The sequence below is a fragment of the Mytilus trossulus genome, chromosome 4 (assembly GCF_036588685.1).
Source record: "Mytilus trossulus isolate FHL-02 chromosome 4, PNRI_Mtr1.1.1.hap1, whole genome shotgun sequence".
NCBI lineage: Eukaryota > Metazoa > Mollusca > Bivalvia > Mytilida > Mytilidae > Mytilus > Mytilus trossulus.
In genome coordinates, this window is record NC_086376.1 from 79,038,514 (window position 1) to 79,059,285 (window position 20,772).

Consider the following 20,772-nt stretch of genomic DNA (forward strand, 5'->3'; position numbering starts at 1 on the left):
TTGATGATTTCCTGAATTAACTATGACTTGAGTCAACAGCAGAAAGAGAGATAACTCTATTTCATATCGAGGAAGAAGACTTTGGCGTAATTTTCTCAAGCTTTTCTCGCAATTTAATTCCTGAAATGCCGTTTCTCACATTGCACCCATTGTAACGTATATGTTCACCCAAATTTAAAAAAAAATGTTTGCAATTTCATTATACAAGATAAACCTTTGGTATAAAGAAACAATATGATACAAATTATAATAAATATAAATTAAGACAGTCTCCTGTAAATATGCATGAAATATACTTTTAAATGTTTATATCTTTTCGTCCTTTGTGTTCAACATCTTTTACGGGAATGCTGTTTATTTCCGATAATAGTGAGCAATTTCCACAAAGGTATGAGCTCTCAAGTTTGACTAGCATTAATCTCAATTGAAGTGTTGCAAAACGTTTTTTTAGTAGTAGCTCGTACTAAACATGCATGAAATATTAGCCAATGGATGATTTTTTATTTTATTATTTTATTGTAGGCTGGTGAAATAAAGACGAAGTATGCAGTGACTTTCTGTAACTATTAGTATCCTTTGTCGTAACAGTATAGGATATTATTTCTAATCTACCAATGGTAGTTAATTTAGATCATACCTTAATGAGACCGATTTTCATCAACAGAAATCTACCAAATTTTGAATACATGGATACTATCTTATGATCATAAACAAACTTCTGTCCAGGTTTGGTACAAATCCAGGATAGTTCAAGAAAGTTATTAAAACTTTAAAAACTTTAACCACAGAGTGAATGTTATGTTTTCTGGCAGAAAAAAAAAGTCCATTTATACATATGTATAAGTAAAATACGGAAAAAAATGGAATTTTATTTTTACAAAATTTACTTCTGGATACTATCTTATTAACATAAACAAGCTTCTGTCCAAGTTTGGTAGAAATCCAGGATAGTTCAAGAAAGTTATTAAAATTTCAAAAACTTTAACTACAGAGTGAATATTTGTGGACGCCACCGATGCTGACGGAAAGTAGGATCGCTATGTCTTGCTTTTTCGACTAGAGTCGAAGGCTCGACAATGAGGTTTTTCTGTCTCATGGGGAATTTTTTGGGGCATATGGTTCACAAAAAGGTGCCTTCCAAATTCCATTGGGGCATTTATAAAATCAAGTTTAGTAAAAGTCGGACACATGTTTAAAAAATATCTAGAAACAAAGATCTGGCCTAAATGTTATGTCTTTTAAAAGCTACATTGACCTTGACCAGTGGCTTTTTTTTTTTATCCTTAAACTTTATTCAAATAGAGGTCATTCTTTTTCTATTACGGGGCCCCGAATGAGTCTTGTGTTTTTTTTTTACAAAACTCAATTCTGTCATAACAAAATCATGTTTGTCTAAAAAAAGTAGGTGATACAGACTTGTTTTGTGAGAACTTTAATTTTGTGATGATAATTCATTTTTGTAGACAAAATTTAATTAATTTTGTCAAATAGGTATGCAAATATAAACTTATTTCATACAAAATTGACTTTTGTGTTAAATTTTCACTTCTGTTTAACAAAACTCAATTTTGTCTACACAAAATAAACACAAAATTGAATTTTGTGACAAAAATTAGTTCACAGAATCCAAACTAGACTACTTTGCATACAAAATTGACTTTTAACGCCCAATTTTCAAATTAGGTAACAAAAGTAATAAAGTCTGTGTTACAAAAATGAATTTGTCATGACAAAAGTATCTTTTGTCCACTGAAAGATAATTTTGTATGACAAAATTTTAAATTTGTAGTATGCTTAAAATTTTGTTAAACTTAACTCATTTTTGTTGAACAAAACTCACTTTTGTCCGTATATAATTGAATTTCAAGTACAGAACCACAAGAGTCTCATTCGGCGCCCCATATCTATGGGCATTTGTAATTCAATGCTTTGAAAATTATCCCTATGGTTTGATCCAAACCTAATTTTGTAAGGCATCCATTATTATATATAAAGCCTAGTTCGACTCTATTTTTAACCTGATATGACCACAGTATGTTACTAATGGTATGTTTAAATAAGTTTAATATAGAAAGTGTTGGCATGTTAAAATACTTAGTAATTCATAAATTGTGAGAATATCATCAGGATCACATTTTGCATTCTTTTTTGTTTAAAATAATGAACAACATGTCCATAGGACAAAGATACCCCATGCTTGTAAATATATGGAAAGTTCAGCAAATTGTTTATTTACAATGGGAGAGAATCGGATAAAAACTGTTTTAAAATTAGCACAAGTGCTTTATGAAGATATCAGTATTTTTCCATTCTCAATTTTACTAATGATGCTAGTAACTGATGCAAGTCCATTGTATTATCAAAAACAGCCTTTCTTTACAGAACAAAAGTATTCTACTTCCCAATTAATAACTTAATGTTTACAATTTAAAAACTTTGAAAAAATGCTATATTTCGGGGTCAACAAAGTGGTCTTACTCCTTTAACAATTTTTCCATTTATAAAGAGACAATGGCTAGAGGTTACTGGTATATGGGGAATTTGGAATTCTCACAAAACATGTTTTACCCAGCCCCATTTTTGTACCTTTCCCAAGTCAGGAGCCTCTAGCCTTTATTTGTCTTGTTTGTTTTTTAATGTTAGTTCATTTACGTTTTGGAAATTAGTGACATATATTTTCATTGAATTAGTAAACATCCCAGCTGGGATTTTTTTGCTCTGTTGAAGACCCATTGTTGGCTTTTGGCTATGTTCTGCTCTTTGGTTGTGTTGCTGTCCCTTTGACACATTCTCCATTTCCATTCTCAATTTTATAACTCAAGAACAGGGATAATGATGAAACCCCTATTTGAACTTGATCTGTGTTTGGTACTAATAAGCATTGTTTATAAGTTTTATCATATTTAATTGCAATTTTCTGAAGTTAAAGTATGGAAATGGAAAATTTTTCTATTTACAAAGGGACATATTTGGAGAACGGTGTATTAATCAAAGGCTATTACTATCAAAAATTAAAGTAATATTTAGACTATAATTATATTTAATAATAATGTTGTACAACTAGTAATGAAAATGATGTTATTGCAAATGATATCACATTTATTTTCAATAAGACCAATTTTTGCCATTCATTTGGAATTTCTCCTATGAGAGTTGTTGACCCCACACTTGCAATTCTAAATTATAATAAATACCTAAAAAGAATCATACCAAGGAGGTTTATTTTGACAAATATGGTTACTCATTGAAAACCATTGTATATTAAACAAGAATATGTTCCAAGTACACAGATGCCCCATCTTCACTATCATTTTCTATGTTCAGAGGACTGTGGAAATAAGACAAAATTTCTAATTTGGCATTAAATTAGGAAGAACATATCATTGGGAACATGTGTACAAAGTTTTGAGTTGATTGGACTTCAACTTTATCAAAAACTACCTAAACCAAAAACTTTAACTTTAACCTGAGGTGGGACAGACGGACAGACAAACAGACGAACAAACGAACGGATGGACAAACAAACGCACAGACCAGAAAACATAATGCCATACATAGGGCATAAAAAAACACTTTTCAGAGATGCATTTAGTTCTCTTTTGATTAAATTCACCTTGTAGATTAAAAACAGTTGGCATGTTACCTATCTAGTTTGTCTTTACATTTTTCATGGAAGGTCTTTCTATTTAATCTGAAGAATCGATGCTAAGATAAAATGCCAATGTATATACCGGTATATAAAGACACATAATAACATAAAACAATTAACATGTTGTTTATCACAGATTTTAATCACTTGAACTTCGTAATCCTTTCTTGGCAGCTTGGTGTATATGTCCTTCTAACTTATCTGCAAATATAAAGTTAAGAAAGATTTGTAACTTCTTGAAATAATTTGATCCAAGTTTTCAGTTTTAAATCTTTATTTACAATGGGGGGAGGGGGATGTATATAAAACAAATTAACCCTGAACTATTGAAAGTAACAATTAAATACAAATATTTTCTTTCAATATCAAAGATCTATTTGTACACTTTCATGTTTTTTACCCTGGTTTCCTGCAAGAGTAAAACATTTATTTTCTGGTTAATATTTACCATGAGCATAAAGAATGAGTCAATAGTTTAAATGTTGTAATTAAGTGATTCCTGATTTAAGTTAGATGGTGTAATCTTAATTCATGTACAGTCAAATGAGATTCTTTATTTCATATTCTTTCTTATGTTTTTTTCAAGGGCCTCAGTGGTCAAGTGACTTCACACTTATCTAGATAAGATGGTAAAAGTTGATCATATCATCATGATGCTAACATGTCAAACTTACCGATCAACCTCCCACTTCTCATAGTATAGCATATATAGAGACACAGTTGATAAACTCTACTCTGCAAACATAGAAAATATACTATATCAGAGCCTTTTATAGCTGACTTTGCGGTATGGACTTTGCTCATTGTTGAAGGCCGTACAGTGACCTATAGTTGTTAATGTCTGTGTCATTTTGGTCTTTTGTGGATATTTGTCTCATTGGCAATCACACCACATCTTCTTTTTTATATATAATCATTGTAAACTTACATATCTTATGTTTCCCTTTGATTGGAAATTTAACAACTAATTCTTGTGGGTTTTCACATATAAACACATAAGGTGATATCGACTCTCCATCTGGAAACTGAAACAGAAAAAAAACATCTATAATACTAAAATTACGAGGTCCAATTTATCAGCCGGCATCACGTTAAAACGATGAATCAAAGAATTCAACTTTATTTATTACTAATAAAGTACAATGGTGTAGATTAAAAATTACACCACTCCAGACCCTTTTGTTTTCCAGATAATTAATATTGCCAATAATTAACAAGTTCCGGGTCGAATCCGATACCGATACCAATTTAGTATATTCACCTGTTACTTTAACCTTATATGTACGTTCCGCATCTGACAGGCGCACCACCAAATGGTGTATTTGATTTTGCTTCAAACACGGATCATAATCACAAGGTCGACATAACTAAATTCAATCATTGTCAAATTGTTCCCTATTGTAGTTTTTTAATTAGTAAGACTTTCTAAGATAACAATACGAATACTAAAAATGTGGACTTAACTTGAAATAAGGCGCATAGGTACAGTTTTCAATTTGTTAGCGGGCATGACGTAAAACAGCGAATCAAAGAATTGACCTTTATTGGAAAATGCTGTTGATTAAAAATACTCAATTCAAGGACCTGAATATTACCAATAATTGAAGAGTTCTAGGTCGACGGGTTCAAACAGAAAGATTTGAAAGCAGAGAAACTGTATCTTATAATCGGCAAGACTTTTATCAGATGATAATATCAATACTAAAATAAGGCTTACGCATAGTTATATACTTTAATTCAGTCACGGACCCGCGATATCACGGGTGTGTTCTAGTAGTTATAAAAGTGGTGGCTATGATAAACTGTGGTCATAATATTAAAAGTACTTTGATGTTTTATATCATAATCAGGTTGTGGCAGAAGTATTATACAGGAAATTAATGGATTAAAAATACCTTTTTCAGCAACAGGTGTATTTCAAATTTAAGTATTTAATAAAATTTTGTACAAATTTCATTTTTGCTTGTTCTGTAAATGTGTACACTTTTCACAATCTAAATGTAGCCTTTTCACACTGTGGTTAAATTCCTGTGTCAACAGTAAGGTTTTTTTTCATCAATATTGTTGCTTTCTAAATAGTATTCGCTCTGATAGTGGATATTTTGGTGCACTTGAATATAGCCCAAATGTTTTTCAGCTATTCTCTCATGATAAAGGGTATGAATATGATGTTAAAAATAAGTAAGACATAATAGACAAACACAAAACAATGCCACTCAGTTTGTTCATCTAATAGATACAATTTTAACATTGTTTATTACATTATTTCAATACTTTTGCTTAAAATTAGTATAAAGTATAGTTTCCCCATGTTTTCATTTCATCTTGTAAATATTTATCTACCTTTTTTCTATATTCGTCTTGTGGTAAGCAATCAACTAGATCAACACAACCTAACAAACAAGCTACTGGGTAATGTGTAGGGAATGATATCTTCTGGTCTAAAATAGAAATAAATATCATGCGCAATACAAACACATAAAATAAGATCAAAATCAAAGGTACAAATTAGAATCACTGTCATGCAGTTTATTTCTATCTCCTATACTTTTCCCCAAAATTTGAAGTGTTAGTAGATCTGGCACAATTTTTTGTACTCAGACTCAAGAATCAACCAATCAAAATACTGGATTTTGTGTTTAGAGCACTTATTTTGTACTCGGAGTACTAAGTAAAGCTTTATGACAGTAAGGCCAGGTATTATTGATAATTTTTGTTAAGCTAAATAATGTGAGAAGATAAAAGGTGAAGTGTAAATGCTGTGCAAATAGATCAATGAAGTCAAAATGGACTGCTTTGACATAATAAGTAGTTCCAGTTTTAATCATGACATCCAAGTGTTACTTCTATAAAATCTATGAGTCCCATTTTAAACATTCAAAGCTTATTCTGATTTAAAATAATTTGTACCATTAAGTAAATATCTGTATTGCTGTTCCACATCCACTGTTTCCTGCGGAGAAGGTGACTTAGCTGTAGCAGCAATCCACAACCGTCCACGGATAGGTGTATACCATGATCTACCTTCGTGACTGAAAACAAGAAACAATAATTAACTCATTTGATATATTTCCATCTCATTATGAATATTACTTCTCTTAAAATTGTAGACTATAGTATATTTTTTAGCTGCTCTACATAAGTGTGTAAAGGGGCAGTGGTGGCTGAGTGGTCTATGTAATTACTACTCTATTCACTAGCCAGTCAACATTGAGGTTGTGAGTTTGAACCCCACTCGTGCACTCATGCGTGTGCACTCCACTCCAATCCTAATTGACTTGGATTGTCAGTTTTCCTATCAAAGGTTAGTGGTTTTCTCCCGACACTCTCGTTTCCTCCGCCAATAAAAACTGACTGCCCCAAAATAATCAAAAAGCAGTGCTTAAAAGTGGCGTTAAAAACACAAAAATAAAAAATAAAAGCATTAGTGTGTACTTAACCAATCTAATTAAAATCATGTTTAACTTTGCGATCTTAGAATTTTTTATAGTAATATGTAAAATCTGCCAACAAACTTGTTTATTTACTATGTAATATGCATGTATCCAAGGGGCTTTATATGACAAGAGATTAAATAGACCCTAAATCATAAAATGCAAAAGGATTTCATACCAAATTGAGAGTTAAATATTTATCAGTCATCACATTTTAGAGGTAATAAAATACTTTGTTAATGCAGTGATTCTTACATAAACTTGATAATCATGTAGTTTTCAGTGTAGGACAGTCGGGCAAGCCAAAGGCTGGCCCGAAATTTTTTTTTCGGGCCAGTAAAAAAATTACTTCACAGGCCCAAAATGCCAATTGGTAGCCCAATTATTTTACTCAAATATTTTTCCGTGTTGAGCCTTAAAAAATGAAAAAAAACAACAATATAAATTGATGTACTTAATTCTTCAATCAAACCTTGCCAACACATAACCCTTAAAACACATTTCCAGTCTTCATTGTCATTGAAATAAATCCAGTCCAGTGCCTACTATAGTTCAATATAGGGGTTTGAAGAGGAAAATGTGACCTCTCATTCCATTAGAGTAGCGAGAAGTGAAGTTCCATTTCCGTTTCGGTTGAATAGTGATGTCGTGCCCATCGCTGAAGATTTTGTTGTTTCGTTTTAAATTAAACAGTTTTCTGCGAATTGATCTATTAAAATTAGTACTGGGAATTTCCGCGATATTCTATCCGGTCAGTCATTTCAAAAGTTTGTATTTCAGTACAAAGTGTCAGTGCAAAACAAAATCAAAAGACATTTTATAAACGTAGTATTTTCTTATCACTTGTTTCTGTCCTTGGGGGTTCGTATGAAAAACATTTTGACAGCTTCTCAGTTGTATCCGTGTTTGGAGTTCTTTTCATAATTCCCGTGTCCTTGTTTGGTTTAGTGGGTCAGACGAGATTTTACTGTCAATGACTGTCGTTATCTTTTATTAAACACAATTTGTTTAGCGAAAACCATTGCCAGTAAAGCCTTATTTGACCCACTAAACAAGCAATATCACGCACGACGTGTTTGTCGCCTTTGTCATCTGCCATATGTTTTTAAATATTCTATTGCACTTATTCTTCTTCTATATGTATATCTTTCCAATTATGGAACACCTCCTCAACTTGTACGTTTTAAGGATGTGACCAGAGGATTTCTGAAAATGATTGTTCCGAAGTTGGGGTGTGTTATTTATAGGAGTAATTACGATTTTGAGAATAATAATGCACTCGCTCAATGATCTATTTTTGGGTCAGTAACTATCTATCTTTTTACAGTTTCTAGTCGCCCAATCAAGGTTTTGGTCGCATTTGGCGACCAGGCGACCGGCTGTGTCCTACACTGGAACTTTTCTAAAAGGACCTGAAAATTTAAATTATTGTGAAATAAACCGAAATTGTATGAAAAATTGCCAGATTCTTGCCCGAGTACAACAGTTATGACCATGGCTAAGATATATTTTGAACCCATGATTTCCCATGGATGGTTCATACACTTTAAAACCTGTATAACCAAGAATATTAATAATGCCCATGGTTGGTGCATACTTACATTTTAGTACCCTTGACCAACAATAATGCCCATGGTTGATGCATGCTAAGACAATGGCCATCGTCTGACATCTGTAACAGCTCTCTGTCTTGTATTCTGACTGGTTTCTTTTTTTCTGGTCCCGCTACATTTGCAGGAGAATTTTTACCACTAACCTTGTCATCTACAAACTATGTAAACATGAACTATTTATAAGATATGTTGTTAATACATTTTAAGTTATCACTTAGATGCATCTAGGTAGTACTTGTTACCAAATATAGACTTAGTGAATGTAATGTTATGCATGAGCCTGTTCCAAGTCAGGAGCCTGTAATTCAGTGGCTGTCGTTTGTTTATGCGTTACATTTTTTTTTCTTCATTTTTTTGTACATAAATTAGCCCATTAGTTTGAATTGTTTTACAATGTCATTTCAGGGCCTTTTATAGCTGACTATGTGGTATGTGCTTTGCTCATTGCTGACCTATAGATGTTAATTTCTGTGTTATTTTGTCTCTTGTGGAGAGTTGTCTCATTGGCAATAGTACCACATCTTTTTTTTTATACTTATACTTTTAGTTAATTATAAACCAAAACAAACATTGATAACTAAACCCTGAAAATGAGATCAGATGAACCCTGCCAGACAGACATGTATGCCTTAAAATTGTTCGAATATTAAATATACATGACTAACTGTTTATAGTAGTTGTTTGTATTATCTAATAACAATTGAAAATCACAAGAAGAACTTTTTTTAAGCAACTGCTCAACCATTGATATGAGGTCAAGGCAACAGAAGTTAATCAGACAGAAAATTTAAAGCTATATGTGCAAGATCTGAAGTATCCAGGTATTTTATCATCTGAAACAGAAGACTTTATACAAAAAGCTAACACTGCAGCAGGTTGGCATCCATATGCCTCATATTCTGCTACATGAGTTTCAGACAAGACAAAACCTACCAGTATTGTATGATATATACCTGAGGTGCATGCTGTTTAATATTAGGATTGACAATTCCAGTAATTGAATCAAAGTCTTCCTCTTTGTTTACAAACGCCTGTTTTTTATGTTTAGCACCATATTGTATTTCCTGAACTACTTCATCATTCACATTATACATATCAACAGTATTGTTTTCTTCTAGCACTTGTCGACCAGCAAAATCTAATGTAATTTTTCTATCTTTTCTTGAAGCAAATCGTTGTGACCTTAATTCTTCTTCTCGTTTCCGTAATTTTTCTCGTTCTTTATTACTTAACCATCTATTACTGTCTGTAGCAAAATAATCAGATTCATCGTCTATTACTTGTGTCCTTCTTGCACTAAAAATAAACAATTATTTATAATTTAAAATATATTTTACATTGTTTTGCTGAATATTTTTGTAAAGATACAAAAGTCATATAGATAAATCTATCTTTCAGTTTGCATCCAACAAACTGTTCTCCTCTTACAGATAATTAGATATACATTAATACTATTAAATCATGGTTTGTAGCCAAAAATGTCATTCATGGTTTGATGATGCATATTTTAGTTCAAAAATTTTCAACAAGTAGCCAACATGTCATGTTGTAGAAAATAAGTTACTTTCAAAAGAGCACTTTTTACAGTAATATATTTTTGCAGAAATGGAAATATAGTGCATCAGATTTTACATGCAAATTTAAAGAAAAATGAATAATGGCAAAAATATTAATAAGAGAAAAATGCTTCAAAATGTTTTTAGACAATATAGAAATGAATACACCCTCTCCATTCAATCCCTCTTGTAGCACATGCTGTTACCTTGATTTATCATAATCTAATAATTTATCTTTATGTTGAAGAGCTTTCTGGTATCCCTCATTAATTTTAGAACTAGAACTAGGTAAGAAGTCTTTTTTATCTCGGATATATTGCACTCGATCTGCGTCCTTCATTAACCGATGTCGTAACTGTTCACTTTTCTTTGAACCACGAGATATCACTTCCTGTTCTTCTACTGTACAAACCTGCAATCAGATGTAAAGTTAACAATAGGCTTACAATATTTTAACATAATGTATGAACACTATAACTCTTTTGTTGACGACTGTGTTTTGCCCTAATAATGTCCGATTATTGTTTTGATGGGTTGCTGTCCCAATGATGAATACCTTACGTCTTCTTTCTTGTATAGATTGCTTATTTTGCAAAGAAAAATTCTACTAATAATTGTTCTGGGCAAATTATGGATTGGTGTGAAAACATTCACAGGGTTATAAAAAAATTATTTCAACATCCTGTTATTCATGGAAGGTGTAAAGCAAAACCAAATTCTCACAATTACTATTAGTATATGTATTTAAACCTTGCATTATATAAAAGTTCTTCCTTTTGAGGAGTTAGGAAGGTAAAACATGTTACCTGCATATTCCCACAAAATTTTTAACATCTTGCCATTGGCGGAAAATTTTAAGAAAATCAAAACCCTGACACATCCTTAGAACATGTATATAGAAGACAAAGTTGGAGTCATATGTGGAAAATTTTAAGAAAATCAAAATCCTTTCAACATGCACACTTTAAGTATATGGTCTTTGAAAAATAAATATTCATCAATTCAATAAAATTTAGATACATGTATTAAGGTCAGAATTGTACTCCATCATTATAAAAACTTTAAACAGATTTGATAATATTTTTCTACTGATAGTCTTACCAAATGTCCACAAAACAAACATGGTCCTGATCCCTCCTGTTCACAAACAACCCGACCACATCTAGTGCAATTACTTATTAATTTGTGTTTGGCTGCCTGACATTCACATGCATGTCGACCTGTTTAATTGTAAATTGATAAAAAAATTAAACAATGTTGATTCATATATATTTTACTAAATAAGTATACACAATATTGTGATATAAACATGTGGAAATAGCTTTGAGAGTATTTAAATTTAAAATTAAGATCAGTCTAGAAAAATATTCTTTTTTTTGTCTTCATTTTTCAATCAATAAAAAAAAAAAACACAGTATGGACAGAATGTAGCAATTAGGAGATAACTGTATTGTATTTTAAGCTCCGACGGCATCAATTGGGGATTTGATGGTCGCAAATTAAGTTTACTGGCGACGAGTTAGCGGAGACAGTAAACGGGTATTTGCGACCATCAAATCCCCAATTGATGCCGTCGGAGCTTAAAATACAATATTGTTATCTCCATTCTAATGAGACTGACATAAAACAACGTTTAAACATGCATTTAAAATCTGACATATGCCGTCTGCGCATGCGCATACGCCCCATAGCATCAATTGTCAATTGATGCCATGTAAATAAGTGACGTTATCCAATCAAAATGAACGTTACAAACGTTGTTGCATTAGAATTGATATTTTAATGATCCTGGAAGCCTCTAAAGCTGTAATGGCAACAAATGAGCTCCAAAATGAGGTTTATACTTTCCCAAAGATCTGACAATATGCACACTTTTATTTTATGATATACTTGTATACTAAATATATTCTATACAATTTGTTTTGTGCACTCATATTTAAGAAATACATAATGAAAATTGTTAAGTTCATTCAACATATTAAATTTAATAGTATTAACAAACAGGAAGTAGCTATCTGACAAATCAAGACAGTGCTCACACATTACAACATCTCATTGTCAAGCTGCAAACCAAGTATGAATTAGTTTCTGAGAAAAGGGTGACCAAAATATTTATTGGACAAACAGGTGATTGCAATATAGCTCTTCTGGCCACAGACCACAATTAATTTCTCTATTAGTTCTTTATAACTTTTTGTCTCATTAAAAAAATTGGACCTAATCTTTTTGTCAAATTTTTTGTGTGTGTAATGTATAGTACTAGTCCAAAAACATATCCAAAATTCAGAAAGATTGCTCTGATGTAACTTACAAATTTAGCCAATACACATCCATACCCCTATGGACAAGTCAAGAGATGTTCCGAAAACAGAAAATATTACCTTTTTGCACTTGACCTAATCACTCTTTCCATATTAAAATCAGTTAAAATACCTTCAACAAAAAGTTATTTCACCTCTCTTCTTTCATTTCCACCCCATAAAAACTAAGAAATGAATGAAAAAGGCAAAGAAAAAAAATAAAGAAAAAATACACTATAATTAAGGGGAACTATATTCGTGAACAACAAAAAGCGGGGTCATTAATTGTGGTCTTGGGCCTTCTATTGTGGAGATATTATAAGTTACATGTATATGGTTTGCTACTGACCCCCTACAGATCCATAGAGGGTTAGTAAAATCCATAGGGGTTGATGCTGGAGGCTGAGTTCCCTATGGATTTTATTCACCCTCTATGGATCCGTAGGGGGTCAGTAATTAACCGTATAACAAATTTATCGCACGCTAGACTTTTTCTGCTGCGTTTTGTTGTAAAATAAACAACGAAATACAACAACATTAATAGATGACGTCACCATTACCGCGTCACGGACCCCCTATGAAACTTACTAACCCCCTACGGTCTCATAGGGGGTCACCACATGACGGTGTTAAACCAATCACAACGTGATAATTTACCCGCAGTGCGATAAAATGTATAATAAGATAACTTTAATCCTTCTGGTATAGTGGTAAATGAAAGATTAAATCTATTCCTACCTTGTAATCTAACAACAGTCTTCTCCTGCCCTTCCTGACTATAAAGTGGCACAAATTTACTTTTCTTTTTAGGATCGTTGGAAGGAAGCTGTGCTGAGTTTGTCTTGGCAGATGGAAAACTGTCCTAAAATAAAAGGTTAACAATAAAAATTAACAATAAAGTTCAATATGAAAAACTACTATCAAAACATTATAAAATAAACATACAGTTCTGTCAACATATTTATATATATATTTTTATATCACATGTTTTAATGTTGATGATCTAGGACTTTTTTCAAAAAGGGTTCTCACACATAATTTTGGCAAAAGATCACTTTGAGCATGACATATTTTAACACTCAACTCTAAGCTACTGTAATGTTGAAATACACTGGTTACTGATCCTGTATATAGACCTTCCAGCACTTGTCATGTTGAAATACACTGTTCACTGATACTGTATATTCACCTTCCAAAAATTGTCATGTTGTAATGTTGTCACAAGGTACCACTTTTTACTGATATTGTTCATATGACAAAAACACGTAAAGGTTTTGAGTAAAAATACTTGTATTTGGTGTGATCTTAAACATAGACATGATTTACTCATCCCAAATCCATGAAGCCAGAAATTTAGTTCAATGTGTCCTAATTTTAAAGGGAAGCTGTTATTCTCATCCTAGTATCTGTTAATAGCTCCAACATTATTTAAATAATAAAAATGTTATTCAGAGTGACTCAATGTTAAACTATTTTCTGTGGATGAAGTGTTTATGCAGGTAGCTTACGTTGTACTTACACTTTTAGATTTGGCAGCTCCATTCACCAGTCCTTTCTTCTGGTTGTCTGTGTGTTTGTTTGATTTCTCTGTTTTTTTCTTTGAATTCCCATCCTCATCTCCTAGGGCAGGTTTTCTGTAAACCTAAGAAAATGAATACCATTTAAACATTTCATACTTTCTAACTATACAATTATTGTGTGTATATTATCATTGTGTGCAACATTGACATTGACATTGACACACAAATTCTTTCTTATGATTTGATATTTTATGTTTTAATGCCACTTTCAAGCATTGCATTTAGTATTTTATGGCAGCCAGTTTTAATTGGTTGAGGAAGCCAGAGTGTCTTTCTGATGTACAATGTACAGCAAATGTATAACATGTATGACATGCATTTGATCTGTATAAAATATAATATAGTCAAGAATTATTCAAACGTAATGGGTAAATACAATGTACCTGAAATGTATACCGACCTATAGTTGATAATTTTTGTGCCATTTGGTCTTATATGGACCATAATTTGGTATTCGGCCTTTGGTTTCTTTTTGTATCCTTTTTTATAAGTTCTAAAATTTTAACTTTTATTTTGTGGGTTGTGTTGCTGTTAAAATAGTATGAATGGAACAATTGAGTTTTTCGAGAAAAAATTAATACATTTTGATTCACCTTTTACGTGACATGAAACCAAACAGGAAACCAATCTTTATTTTCTTTATTTTGCACAGTATAATTCAAAAGGCATAAATAAACACCATTACTAGTGTTACTTGCTTCATGTTAATATTTAAAATCTATTTTCAATGTTATATTAAAGTTTTTTTTAAACCTGACAGGAAACCATAAGAAACCGAAAGCATTTTTTTAGTTTTATTTTATTGCAAAATCTGCTTAAAATAATCTGAACAGTATACTTTTTCTTAAAATCCATCTTAAATGTAACAGTATTATAAAACTCCTAAATATGTGCTTGTTTTGAAAACAATTAGTACAATTTATTCAGAATTTTCCATATTTTCTCCATTGATACAGGATACCATAATCGTTGGCCAAAAAAATGTATTTATATTTGGTTTTGATATTCCAGTTATATACAATTTATTCCAAATCATTGGCAATGTAACATTCTTTAAATCCAGTTAAGATTTTTTTTTTTAACTTGGAATTAAAATCTTTAAAATAGGCACAATGTGATACTTATGACCTGTACACCATTTACATGGTTTCCACATTTTAACCTACTTTAGTGGGCTAAAATCAATAAAGTACTTCCTTTCATGTCATGCATGTCAAAAGTTTACTTCTCCTTTGACAAGTTTATTGCGTTTCTGATAAGTGTTTGCAGAACATGAATAAAAAATATTAATTAAAAACTGTGACAGGATTCAAACTTTGTACATTCTAAGTGTAACGGTATATTAAGGTTCATCATAACAAACGGACAAATATGGCTGTATTTCCATGCCAAAATTTACTCTGAGTACAGACTTACCTGTAAAGTTGGAAAAGTTTTAATGCCTAGCATCCACTAGATATAATAAAGTTAAATCCGTTTTGTGTTTCAGAAAGATAAAATCTCTTTTGGATTTTGATGGGCATTTTTTTTCCTTCATGCAAAAGGTGTGAAAATTGACTAAGTAGTGGAACAACTATGAAATGCTCCCTCAGGTAAAAAACCGGTTTGTATTGTTTTCATTGTCCTTAATTGACATGGACACCAGGTATCTTCACAACTATAGGTGAGTTAAAGAGTTTATCTGAGTCAGTGAGTGGACAGTATCAAAGTAATTCAGGTGTTAGTTTATTTTTGCACCTTCTGAAAAAAGGAAAAAAAAATGCCCATCAAAAACCAAGAAAGATTTTATCTTTCTTAAACACAAAATGCATTTAACTTTTATATATCTAGTGGATGCTAGGCATTAAAACTTTCCAAACAGCACAGGTAAGTCTGTACACAGAGTAGTTTTTCAGGTAAAAATATGACCATATTTGTCCATTTGTTATGATGAACCTTAACATGTATTTGTTATTAAATTATATTTATTCACACAAAATATCCAGTAATATTTACTGCTGAAGTTAAATCAATCCAACGAGCATTGGTACAATGATAAGAGACGTAATTTCGATTGATTTTTCCAAGGACTCTTCACGTCATTATCGGGAAACGAAGTGTGTTCTAACGTCTGTCAAATATGAAATCGATTTTGTCAAGTCATTGGGCATTTATTTTCACACAGGATCGTATGTAACATTATGCACATAGGAATAATAACAGACCACCGGCGCAATCTCTTTGACAATTGTATTTTCCTCTTTTAAACAAGACGAAACAAGTCTACAGATTATGTTTGCTAACATCCCGTTGGAAACAAAAACAATGTTTAGACCTAGTATTTCGTACATCCGGCCGTAATGGCGTTATCACATGTTAGTCACGTGTTTCACGTATGACCGGAAATGGTTAGAACTTAAGGACAAAAACAATTTTAATAAATAACTGGACTTCTGTTTCGTGTGAAATGTAACGCATAACGACAACGTAATTTTTCTACTTAATTATTACGGAGATCAAAACAAGAATGTAAATCATCTCGGATTTACCTGTTTGAACATCTCGCGAGAGTTCATATTTGCATATTGTTTTTAAGAATTCTATTACAACAAAGCAGATAACATCATCTAAAAATTGCGTTATGAAATCGGACGCAAAAATCACGCCACTGTTCTTCTCACTATTCTTATTGGTCGATGTTCTTTGTTATTTGAAAGCAAAAGTTAGGAATTTGCCGGTGACGATTATCTATAAATCAGTCAGCGTTATGCTCTTCGGAAGCAATAAGTAACGCGAGAAACGACACAAAAATACGGTTGTAGAATCTTTGAAATTCGTATATTTATTTTTTTTTCTAGGGAAGAGTAGCATACACTTGTATGTTGATAAAAATAATGGCATCTTTAGATGTAGTTGCAACTTTTCTTACAGTAATTCACATTTTATCACTTTTCTATAGTTATAGGAAACGGAGCCCAATAGCAAATTATGGTCCATATATGGAGAGTTGTCTCATTGGCAATAATACCACATCTTCTTACTAATATTTAATTAGTTTTTTAAAAATGTATATGCCATAACGTCTTGTTGTTGATTAGGTACAGGTCTGTAAGTTTAATATAAGAATTTATCAGCTATTAACTTGATATGTCATGAATGTACCTGTATAATTTCAAGTCCATTTTCAGGTGGATCCCACTTTATTAATAGTTCATGTATAAATTTATGGACACGTGGATCACTGCCATCTAATAGCTCTAACATGTATTCCTCTAAATCTTCTGCACTTCCAATACTTAGAATGTAACTGTAATATATTATAGCAGATGTTTCAATGTCATAAATTTATACAAAACTGATATTCAATTAACATGAACAACTGGTTTCTTTTGATGTACATGTAAATGATTACTGAACAGTAACCTAGGTAGCTAGTCAATCATAGGATACATGTTATGTAATATTTAATACATAAGTATTTATTGTTGATACTTTTAGTGGAAAGTGTAATTAATGTGTAGGTTTTAATGACCTAATCCTGTGACTGACTTACATTGAGTTCAACCTGGAAAGTTTACATTTTTTTGCCTGAGCACATGATGACTTGCTTACAGGCTTTTATATTATTAAGGAAATTATACTATATTTGTTTCACAGCGGTATAATACTGTTACTTTAAATATTCATCCTTTATTTGATTGATTTTGTATTGATTATCATATATCAAATGTATTCGTTCAGTGCATGTTCACTTGTGTTAATACATCTTTTAGTTGAGTTAATCTATTTTAATTGATATTCTATAGTATGTCTTTCTATGTTGTGATGTAACACTATTGTTTCAGATAAGGGTAAAGGTTTGGTACCATTAAAACATTTAAAAATTGTTTGCACCTGTCATAAGTCAGGAAGCTGACTACATAACATGTGCCACATGTGGAGCAGTATTTGTTTTCCCATTCAGAGCACCTGAGATCCCCTGTTTTTGTGGATTTAGTGTTGCTTAGTCTTTAGATTTCTGTTGTGTTTTGTATGGTATTGTTTGTCGGTTTGTCTTTTTTCTATTTTAGCCTTTGTCTTGTCAGAATATTTTTTAAATTCTGAGTTTTAATGTCCCTCTGTCTTCAATCCAAAGCGATTTACTGATTATTGCACAATCATCACTGAATCCAAAGCGATTTACTGATTATTGCCGGTACCACGATTTCCCGAGAACTACGAGAACAACATACATGACATAATATCCCGAAAACAAGATTATATATCCCGAGAACAAGATTTTTAATTGTGTTATAGGTGTTTTTATTGTGTTTTTACTATTTTTTACGATAATAAAGAATACTAATAAGACATAATACTCGTTTTTATTCAATAAAAATGCAATTTCAGGTCAAAAATTCGATTTCTATGTCTTGTATGCAAAATCCTTGTTGAACACAATATGGCGGACATTCTAAAGGTAGACAACTTTAGAAAATTAAAGTATTAGAAGATCTTAGAAGAACTGACAGAAAAGAAAAGTATCAAATGTACTGCAGGAATAGATTTTATTAAAAAAAATGTTAAACATTCATATAAAAACTGATTGTTGTTAATTAATTATATTCAATTCAATTCAATGTTTTATTAAAGTCTCATCTCTCAACAAGTACAATCAATCTTTATACAATAGTTACATTGTAAAATAACACTAAATAAAATGAGAGCCATTCTATACAGAATTATAAGAGACTATTAAAATGCATAGATAATAATAATACATAATATGAAATAAAATACTATGTACAATATATAAAATTCCTACGTCTTTTTAAAATTAAATGACAGGTTTTGGCACACACACGAATCATATTTACATCTGAGAATAAAAACACTAACTTTTGATTATCATCTAAAGTATTAAAATTATCATTAAAAGTTTCAGCAACATGATATAAATGGTTTCTAAAATCGTCATAAAGAGGACATCTTAATAAAACATGCGCTTCATCTTCAATAAAAACGTAACATATATGGCACACTCTATTTTCTAAAACAATATTTTATATGTCTCTATTGTTAATAAATTTTATTTATATCGTTATTGTTATTGTTAACAAAATGAAATAAATTATGATTCGTCAAAGTTTTTACTAAAATAACATGTTTTCAAAATCTTAGTAATTATATTGTTTTCTTATGATATAATTAAATGCTGTAATTACTGTACAATTTTCTCCAAATATCTCCTTTTAAACTAAAGCTTGGTGTGGTTTTAATACAAAATACAAAAATTTCAATTTTCTCAAATTTTGTTCATCAAAGAAATATGAAGACAACGGCTTGGTATTATTTTAGTAACATTTTGCATATAAAAAGTGATTTACGATTTTGGTGCTTATTCTTCCAAAATGTCAGAGGAAATGAAATATCCGTTTATACGGAGATAGTAGTCTCAGGTTTATAAAATGTACTGAATGTACTGATGATTGTGTCATTGATGCATCTACCTTACAAAATATAACGTCCGCCATATTGTTTTCAACAAGGAATTTGCATATAAGTAACAAGACATAAAAATCTATTTTCTGAAGATTGCGTGTACTTTTATTAATTATGAACGCCATAAACCTTAATTATTTTATGCTGTTACACTTATTTAAGCAAAAAAACACATATAACACCATAAAAAATCTTGTTTTCGGGATATTATGTTGTTCTCGTAGTTCTCGGGAAATCGTGGTACCCGATTATTGCACAATCATCACTTTGTACATTCAACATATTGTAAATATTTCTCTGGCTTCATAACCTCCACAGCCTTACGTGGTTATATGATAGCCTACTACACCTGAAATGTTTTACCCCAAACCTACTGTGCATTTTCAAGAGAAGCTGGAATGCCAAGCTTTTCTAGTTCTTCACACATCCAATCTTCTATTTTCGTTGCCATTTTCGGGAAGTCTATCGGGTATTACCTTCGATCGTAAGGAAAAGTCCCGAAGATGCAATTTTGGTAAAATAAAATAAAAACATATCGGTAAAACATTCCGCTTTTAACTTTTCCAGAAATATTATAAACGGTAGCATATATCATATATGTTTTGACTGAACATACGAAAACGTGCCACTGTATTAAGCCAAAACATAACATTTGATCTACCATGTAACAAAATAAAATGTGAAAAAGAGGTCAAACTATTAGGCATCACCATTGACTTTGTGAAATTTCAACGCAGCATATATATCACTGACTCGGTGACCGTCTGCAAAAAAGCATCCAGACAACTAAATGTTTTAAAAAGACTTAAAATACTTAAGCAAATTTGGAAAACTAACAATATATCACTCCTTTATTATGTCAATCTTTAATTTCTGCTCATTGTCTATGCATTTCTGTAGCGAGGCCAACACTACAAAACTTGAATTGCCGAAAAAATACAAGATAGACTGAGCACTTCGCTTCATTTACCAGTATCACAATATAGTACATATGAAGACCTACTTTCAAAATAAAAAATGCCATCACTTAAAGTAAAACGCAATCTTTTACCCAATTCAAGAGTCTAATAAACTCATGCCATTGCAATGCATGTGCTTAGTTTTATTTATTTTATGTTACAGCTTGAAACATAATAGTGCTGCTTTTGTGACTGTTTGCTTAGCTTTTTATAATTTCTGA

At 31.4% G+C, this 20,772-nt stretch overlaps 1 protein-coding gene across 1 annotated transcript; it reads right to left on the reverse strand.

The window, feature by feature from the left end:
- Positions 1 to 3,764: 3,764 nt before the first annotated feature.
- On the reverse strand, positions 3,765 to 20,079 carry LOC134716056 (activating signal cointegrator 1-like). The gene is made up of 12 exons (XM_063578773.1): positions 19,967 to 20,079; positions 17,274 to 17,418; positions 14,072 to 14,194; positions 13,291 to 13,414; positions 11,354 to 11,472; positions 10,459 to 10,664; positions 9,650 to 9,992; positions 8,685 to 8,854; positions 6,560 to 6,681; positions 5,993 to 6,090; positions 4,578 to 4,674; positions 3,765 to 3,850 (listed from the first exon to the last, which is right to left on the reverse strand). The coding sequence occupies exons 1-12, from the start codon at positions 20,041 to 20,043 to the stop codon at positions 3,789 to 3,791; spliced, it is 1,686 nt and encodes a 561-aa protein (XP_063434843.1). The 5' UTR covers positions 20,044 to 20,079; the 3' UTR covers positions 3,765 to 3,788.
- Between the last annotated feature and the right edge of the window lie 693 nt (positions 20,080 to 20,772).

Coding starts and splice junctions, on each gene's coding strand:
- LOC134716056 (XM_063578773.1), bottom strand. CDS start 20,043: ATGGCAACGAAAATAGAAGATTGGATGTGTGAAGAACTAGAAAAGCTT. Junction 13,415..14,071: donor GAGCTGCCAAATCTAAAAGT/GTAAGTACAACG, acceptor CTTTTATTTTAG/GACAGTTTTCCATCTGCCAA. Junction 10,665..11,353: donor GTTTGTTTTGTGGACATTTG/GTAAGACTATCA, acceptor ATCTGATTGCAG/GTTTGTACAGTAGAAGAACA.